This window comes from Paramacrobiotus metropolitanus, unplaced genomic scaffold (genome assembly GCF_019649055.1).
Source record: "Paramacrobiotus metropolitanus isolate TYO unplaced genomic scaffold, Prichtersi_v1.0 Parri_scaffold0000241, whole genome shotgun sequence".
In the NCBI taxonomy this organism is placed as follows: Eukaryota; Metazoa; Tardigrada; class Eutardigrada; order Parachela; family Macrobiotidae; genus Paramacrobiotus; species Paramacrobiotus metropolitanus.
The window spans coordinates 1-8,489 of NW_026570461.1; the positions used below are offsets into that span (position 1 = coordinate 1).

At 41.0% G+C, this 8,489-nt stretch overlaps 1 protein-coding gene across 1 annotated transcript; it reads right to left on the bottom strand.

Annotated features, from left to right (window-relative positions):
- Nucleotides 1-1,344: 1,344 nt before the first annotated feature.
- On the bottom strand, nucleotides 1,345-4,349 carry LOC129601490 (uncharacterized). Its single transcript, XM_055500316.1, has 4 exons — nucleotides 4,038-4,349; nucleotides 3,657-3,767; nucleotides 3,285-3,414; nucleotides 1,345-3,207 (listed from the first exon to the last, which is right to left on the bottom strand). Exons 1-4 carry the CDS (start codon nucleotides 4,132-4,134, stop codon nucleotides 1,917-1,919), a joined length of 1,629 nt encoding a protein of 542 aa, XP_055356291.1. The 5' UTR covers nucleotides 4,135-4,349; the 3' UTR covers nucleotides 1,345-1,916.
- Nucleotides 4,350-8,489: the final 4,140 nt, after the last annotated feature.

Below are 8,489 nucleotides of genomic sequence, written 5' to 3' on the forward strand. Positions count from 1 at the left end.
GGATAGTTGCATCTCGGTATTTTTCAGTGAATCATTGGGTGTAGATAATTTTGGCTGTCCGCAAGATGTTTCTCACGATGCATTAATGCTGGGAACATTCTGCTCCGAGATTTTAGCAGCCAGTGCAGTTTAGTGAAACTGTTCGAAAAATCATTCGGTGTGATGCTTCCGAACCGCGCACCGAAAGTTGCCCTTTTTATCTGTCTCATGCTGACAATTACGCGATTGCACGATTAATTTTCTTTAGAAGAAAAAGAGCGATCAGTTTAAAAGAAATGTATTACGGTAGTACGAACAGCTTTTGCGTGGTGATATAACGTACGATCGATGTTTATACTGCATTGATTTCTGGCAGACATTGTTTTATTCTGGACGTAAAATTACCACCTAGAACTTCTGGCAATTTACCACCTAGGTCCATATTTCTGGGTGGTGATTTACCATCTAGGTCCATATTTCTTAGTGGAAATTTACTATCCAGATCCACTCAGGCCGAAATGTCCAGATCCGAATATACTGAGGCATAAGCGTCCGGATACAAATGGTACAGTACAGTACACTACGGCAGAAACGACCGGATACGAAAGTATACTTATTCCATTATTTTGTCAAAGGTAAATCGCAAAAAAGCTGCATGAGCAAAGTTTTTGGTGGCCAGGGTCGTTTCGGACGGTTTAGAGGTCAAAACAACTGGCGGACGCCAGAGAAGACCGGTCGTTTTGGACGGTTACACACGTTACGTAATATGTACATGCGTGGTACTGCATATTTACGATTAATAGTATATACACGTATATGGTATATATACTACGTATTTTCCTAATTTACCACAGAGAGTATTTTCGCGCGAAGCTATCGAGCAATTTCTTTAATAAAAGTTAAAAAATATTTTGAAAGCATCTGATGATAGTTTTTAATTTACCCACCCTTTAGACTTTGCTATGGAGGGGGGAGGGGGCATCACCAATTTTTCACAACCTGCCGAATTTTTCACAATAAATTTCCGAAGGGGGTACTATTGCTTATTTTGAAGTACCCAAATCCGCAGGCTACGGGGAGGGGGGAGGCCAAGGACCCTCGAGCCCCCCCCCCTTAAATTCGCCACTGCCTGGCACTTTGGAGTAGATTCGCCTGCATTTCGTCATTCTCCATCCATACATTTTGATTTTGCAGTAAACTGACTGTAATTTTATCGATAGAGTGAAAAATTGCAGATAATGGAATCTTAACTGAACTGTCACGTTGTTGGCTACTTCGCCCGCTACGGTCGGATGGCTTGTTCGCGTGTCTGTCGTTCGTCAGGATATGGAACGGTGAGTCAGTCGGGGTTTTCCTGCTGCGAACTTGTAAAGTAAGCCGTTGGGAAATATTCCTGCTGGTTTACCATTACTATGTATATCTTTTGGACAGCTCATATCATGTGATTGTGGAGACTCATGTTATCCAGGTTTGGAGGCACTCGACCAAAACCACAAAAGACTGACCAAAAGCAATACTATATACATATTATGAAGACTGTCTGAAATTATTCATTTCTTCGTAACATCTTTCGCTTTAAACGGCGAAGGCGAATTTGGAAAGTAGTATAACAAAAGCGGCAGCACGTCTATCAGAATTAAAAGCAGTAATACATCCATTAAATACAAATTTGAAATGACCTGGCATCAGGATAAGTCGCTGCAGGCGTAGCGCTTGATACAACGGAACCATGCGTAGAATTATAATGCCGCAACTGTGCGTAGAACGGTCGAACATTTTTAGCAAAGGAAAATATTATTTTATTGGTAAATGAGGAAAAGATCAGTGCCACACTCTGTCCAGAAAATAAGTTCACTGATAGAATAAAGGTTCGCTGGTACTACAGTAGTGCTGGCCTGTAGTCAGCGGAGGTACAATACAATATCTACTGTAAAATTCTAGAATACGGTACCATTACAGCCTGGTTCGTTGACAGAATATTCGATTTGTGAGTAATTAACCCATTCTGGGCCTACAGGAAAAGGGTCAGCGTGGCAGTCTATCGGATGATAAAGATCCTTTTTGGTATACTTAGCGTTTTCCAAACTTTGAAACATGGATTCAAAAGTATACACTTCGCCGATTTCTGTTCGCAGTAGCAAAGTTTTCGTTTTTCGCCACCACGATCGATACCAAGCAAATTCGCAGCTGCAGTGGAGATTTTGCAAGAAACTTCGGAACGACTGGTCGAAACTGTAGTTTCTTCGGTCGTCCAGCCGCGCTTCCACTGACAATATCTGCAGGTCGGGAATATCAGTAAAGGAACCCAGCTGCATGACATTTATAGTAGTGTTGTAAAATACAACCACCCGGAGCCGCTTAGAAACCGTAAAGTCCTCCTTTTTGACAGACAGGTTGCGACAACCATTGAGCTGAAAATCTAGAAGGTTGGTGAAGTTCAGGTCACTTAGTCTCGAGGTCACGCGCTCGGTGCTGCAGTTGTGCAACTGTAGTTTGACGACTTGGCGTTGCAATGGCGAAAAGGAGTAGTTTGCAATAAGTTGTTCTTCCACATTTATGGAAACCAGTCGTAGCGGTGGCTCAGCCATAGCCACCGCCATCCGCTGCAATACGGTAACCGATGCGTTAGATCGGCAAACAATACGGAAATCAATTCGATATGTGCAGTTCTCGATCGTGGAAACGTCGGACGAGCAGTCACTGTTAAATTGTACGCCGCATTTCTCCTCAGTCATTGGTTCGCTAGAGAAAATCGGAAAATCTGAGCTCGTGTCAGACTGGTTGCTACCGCGCGTGATATTAAGTGGACATTTGTAAGCAATCATGATCTTGGCGACGTCACCCGCAGCGAGACGCTTTCGCCGTCCCATGCTTATGACCAAACCGTTTTTCGATATCATGCCGGGTTTCGGGGGAAACACGTTCGCCGCAGCGAAGCCGCTCAGGTGTAGAACGGAATGGTAGTCGTACTTGGTCCCAAACGTATACATCGATGGATTGACCGCAAAGTAGGACTGAAAAGCGCTCGAAATGCTGGCATTACGCACCTCGACATACTGGTCTCGATCTGGACGTTTCTGCTCAAAGTCAAAGCCGAGTGCAAGCATCACTTCTAGCTGAATGTTAATGGGATCAAAACAAGTCGGCAGGAAATGCTGTGACTGGTAGGATGGATTCCCCAGGTAAATAGCTTGTCTTCCAGACGTTCTTCCAAGGTCGGAAGAGCAACTGGCGAAAACCATAAATATTTACTGCTCAAATTATGATTTACTGTTTTTTAACCGCCAACGAGTTCTCTGACATACCCGATGGAATTCCCCGACTCAAAGGTGAGGTAATCAGATTCGAACGTCCTGGGTTGGAACAAAATACATCTTTTCGTCATTCTTTCCATTGTGCGGAGAACTTTGAGAATGACCTGTCGTTCTGTGTCATCTGCATAAAGTTTTATTCATTATATTTGGCACGGACGCTTTATGTAGTCAGTTGTACTGCTGTAACTGCGGTCCATATACGTGGCATAACTACCACGTTGACGTAACATACTCGCAATATTAGTTTGCCGGGCTTTACGCGCAGGAGATTAATTTTAAATTTATTGTGACAAATGGATTATTTCTTTCAGAAACGGGAGAAGCATTACTAAAACTGGAAATAGCAGAATGTAATGTGCTTACTGTAGGTCCATGATATATTGTAAGGAATGGCTTTAGGGTTCGGCCACAATCTGGGTCCAGTTCCCGCAATGGCATTTGCATCGGAAATATTGAGCGGTGCATCGAAAGCATCTGGAAATCATAGGTTCACTAATTCTCTACAATAGTTTACTTCCACTGCTCTGCCATCCCGAACAAATACAGAACTATTAAATTAAATGGAACAAATCTGCCATAACTGCCTACATAAGAACTGGCAGATTATTTGCTTTCGTCACGTTTTACTTTTGTGGTTTAGCCTAAACCAGTCACCGTTTAGGCATCTTTTCAATTATCCGTTTGACGGCATAAATCTACAAGATACTGGAACTGATAATTGATTTTCATATGGTTAACACTTACCCTCTGTTATTGCAATATCTTCATCTTCATCTGCGATTGCTACCGTGCTATGAAAAAGCACTGCAGCCAGAATGTAACGAAAAATCTGCGTTTTCATTATACTTATGAAGAAGCGGTTAGGTTACGGGAGAAACATCAACACTCGCACAAAAAAGGAGAGAATATGTTAACATGTACAAAAACAGAAAAACAAGCAGTGTAAGGGAAGTGATGCTTTATATCTTTCATTTTCTCAACGATATCTCAAATGTCCTGTTGGCGTCTGTACCGAGTTATGTATAACCCCGGGAAAATTATTTTTTGCAACGACAACAACGCCTTCGCGGCTAAAAAAATACGGCAAACAGAACGTGCAAAAATCATGAAACGCTCATGTTACAAATAACCTGGGGCATCGTATACATACTAACATCCACGGGGATTGGGGGTTTTCCATGTACAGAGTACTGTAATTGCTCGTCTTCTTTAGAGATGGCAAATACTAAAAAAATACATACTGAACTGAGCCAAAACTGACTTTGTTTAAAGTTTTATGCTGATAAACGTCGGCGACTAAATTTTTAGTACTTAAAAAATTTTTTAGTAATTAACTAAATCCTGACTGGTTAGCCAGTGTTAACCGAGACTAAAGACAACTTGTTTCTTGTGCATAGCGGATGCCATAAGTAATGCACACTGGAGCTGTTTCCTTGGGATGTTACGCTGTGATATAGATCACTTTGCCTGGAACATAAAATCATTTGACTTTCCATTTTTATGCGGTGATAATGTGTTATATTAAGAGAAGAACAAAGACAGTACAGTCCATATCCGGAAGATGTGTAGCCCAATGTCTGTACTTCTATGGATGGGGTATGAAGAAATGTTTCTATGGAGGCATGCCTGACCGAATTGTCACACTGTTGGCTACTTCGCTCGCTAAGGTCCGACGGCGTGTTTGTGATTTTTTTTAAGCTATGAATTGGAACTGTGGGTCAGTTAGATTTTCCCTGCTGGAAAGTTATTCTAAAATTACTATGGTATTTGGCTTTTTTTGTTGAAATTATATCAGGTATAAGTTTTAACTAGTAAAGACAATTTATTAGGAATTTTCGCCTTCGAAATAAATCGCAAAATGTTAACAAAACAGTCATTTAAACATTTCTACATCTACTAGTCGACCCACCACCGCTGAAATAAAACGTTTGGACAGCCTTGGAGACTCGGACTGATCACCAATTTATTCAAAGTCAATGCTAGAACCGCCTGGAAGAGCAGCTGGCTGAATTCACGACAGGAGCTGACAGTAATTGCTCAAAGTTTAAGTGTATTATTTTTTAACTAGTTTCCGAATCAAACAGATTAATTTGTGTTCGATTCGAAAACTGCAATGAAAAGTTATTCAGCATTGAATTGCAGAAGAATTTCTAACTGATATAAATGTACACTGCCCATGGTAATGACTAATGAGCAAATTATACATACGGTACTGAGTCTACTGACTATGTACAGCATTAAGGAAGAGAAGCGCAAGAAATTCACTAGCATGCTTGACTCCGATAGCAATAGACGGGCCTGACAATTTTTTAACCGCTCCACAATTTTCTGTCATTTCCTACAACCATACACAACGAATTCAGTAAGTTTTTGGAAATACTATACGCAATTTGGTATACCAAATTTTATCTGGTAAATATCTGGTAACAAATTGTACCATTTGACCCCTGCCTGATATACCATTGGTAAATGGTATATCAGCCGTACCACAATACTAGTTACCAATATTTTGGTATCCACAACCCTACGTATACCCGTACCTGGTTTGCGAGCAACACGTGTGATTGTTGGGACTCATGTTTAATACTGCAAAGGTCACTCTTCTTCTGGTTGATAGATCTCGAGCGTACGCTCCGCTTGCTATTCAAATGTAATGCGGAGCGTACGTGCTAGTTTGCAGCCAAGTCGATAACTGTATGGGAATAAGCCGGCTTCGACAGGTCATGCACAACCGTAAACTGAAAACGACTCTCACTGCGCGCAGCAACGCTTTGTAGAATAATTATTACGCTCATTATGTTCTGTATAGGCACGTAAAACGCTTTCGCAACTGGGCAAACGGGATATCTTTTGGTGGTTTCAAGTACGACTATGCAGCTGACGCCGGTATACATACATACCTATACATATTTATAATTTATTCGTACGCCACCCAATAACAATTTAAACAATGCTAATTATACAGTGTTAGTAAATGGAAAGTTCTTCGAAGTGAAACGCGCTGACGTTTTCGTCTTTTGGAAAGAGCATATGTAAAAAAATTTATTGCAGACGAGAATCCATATGAAATACACTTCATTGCCCAGCGTATTCGAAAAGGCAGTGGAAGCTTCCCATACGACGTCATCAGTAACTACTGTAATACCAGCAGGTTTTATTGCTGTCGGAACTTTAAAAACTCCCCCGGCAAATTAAAGTGTGCGCTAACCAGTAATAGGCCCACTCGACACGCACTTTAAATGAGTTCTGTAAGATACAGTGCCGGAAGTTCTGTAACGTTTTGACCCCACCCCTCACCGCTGATTGGACGCTCGAGTTTAAGGTGTTCTGTATCTAAAGGGAACTTTCCTGGCTCCGTTACGATACAGAACTCGCATTTCTCACCAGAAGTGCAGGTCGATCTCACCAAGTGTAATAACAAAATAGTTTACCTTGCTACCCTTGAACCCGAACATATTTTTTTGGTGGTTTTCTGGTTTTAGCCTGGTTTTCTCATTTTGCCTTTTTCGAACTTCCTTTAAATCACTAACGCCTGGCTCAAGGCAATTCGCGCTCTAGGCAACCACATTCTTCGGATAATACAGTACTGTACCTTTTAACACACCACTCTATGAGAGATACTTCTTATTCTGAGTTCACTACTAGCACTAATCGTTCCAATTTTGACATCACTGCATCCGCAATAAAAAGCTGCACTAGCAAAAATAAAGTAAACAACGCCCGTATCGAAATGTAATTTGTGAAAAATCAGTTTGTGATGTGAGTGCGGAACTCGCTGTACGCTAAAGGTTTTGACTGCATACTGTAACAGGAAAAATGTTGAGTGTGGTCTCGTTGCTCTGTAACGCTCTGTAAGATTAAGCGCTGTGCCATTGGTAGAAGCTGTTTTAGAGAACTTCCGCCACTTTATCTTACAGAATGTATTTAAAGTGCGTGGCGAGACAGCCTTATGTTGACAAGCTGTCGTACTTGTACTGCATTTTCCTGAATCAAGTACTATGCTCTATACATTACGGTTTTACGGACCTTGTATCCAGCGGAAGTATCACTATTTGCCAAATTAGCCGGTAAGTGTCCGATAAGAATCAAGAAGAACATTAATTTTTGCAAACCGATCGCGGTTTTCATCGTATCGATTTAGTACGGCAGTTTGTTTGTCGTTAAGAAGATTATATTCTCGTTCCGGGTGCCAGTGATGTTCGTTAATGAGGTTTTCTACATTATAACATAGAGATCCAACGTCTGGCTGGATTTTTTCCTTTGGCTTATTGAAAAATATAACGGACATACCTGCAGCTGCCCCATAAAATGAGCATTCGTTTAGTTTCTTTCAATCTGGATGAAAAGTTCGGCATTATTACGATGTCTTACTGATGCATTCCGCTTTATCGGAGGATGATATTCAAGTTGGGTGTGGAATTTCGTGCATCTTTACGCAGGAGGTTTCCCAGCCGACTTGAATATATTCCTCAGACCTCAGCTACAGATAGTATCTGTATTTGTCCTGCTTAATATTCTGTACTGGTGCAGTACTGGCCGTAGTGGAGTGACTAACTATATCTGTAGTATTGGCCGTAGTGGAGTGACTGACTGTTATGTCGCTGAGAGGTAATGCATGTACAGGTAATGCATATTAAGCGCGTCGGCGGCGGTTAGAAAGCAGGCACTGCACTAGCTATCTTAATCTCAAAATTTAGTTTATAATAAATTATTATGATAAATTATTTTATGATAAATCATTGTGATAAATAAATATATGATAAATTAAATGATAAATTATGTTTATGAAAAAATTATTATGATAAATGAATTCGACTGCTAAATTCTCTGAATATTTAATAAATCACTGGGCGCACTAAAGCGGTCCGTAGAGCTACGCGCATTTTGGTTTTTGTACATGCACCTGCTGGGTAGAACGATTTCGCAGCTAATCGAAGAGTGTACCTTCTGGTGTTTAGGTTATACTGGTACGGGTATGCAGATGGACTACACTGCAAATATACTTTGTAATACGATTTTCGCATAACTTACTTTAAGCAGATATTCATTTCTGATAATTCTGCTGTACAGTCAGCCGTCGCCTGGAGTAAAAAATAAAATGTACAAAAACAGAGATAACAGGTCGTACAACAGATACAGCGGCCAGAAGAGTTGGAAAGAGATACTTTGTATATTGGCAACAGCCGGGCCCCGCCC

Excerpts from the sequence above, each read along its gene's own strand:
- LOC129601490 (XM_055500316.1), bottom strand. The coding sequence starts at position 4,134 with ATGAAAACGCAGATTTTTCGTTACATTCTGGCTGCAGTGCTTTTTCAT. Across the intron at positions 3,415-3,656 it reads CAATATATCATGGACCTACA|ATGACACAGAACGACAGGTC; the intron begins GTAAGCACATTA and ends AACTTTATGCAG. Across the intron at positions 3,208-3,284 it reads GAGTCGGGGAATTCCATCGG|TTGCTCTTCCGACCTTGGAA; the intron begins GTATGTCAGAGA and ends GGTTTTCGCCAG.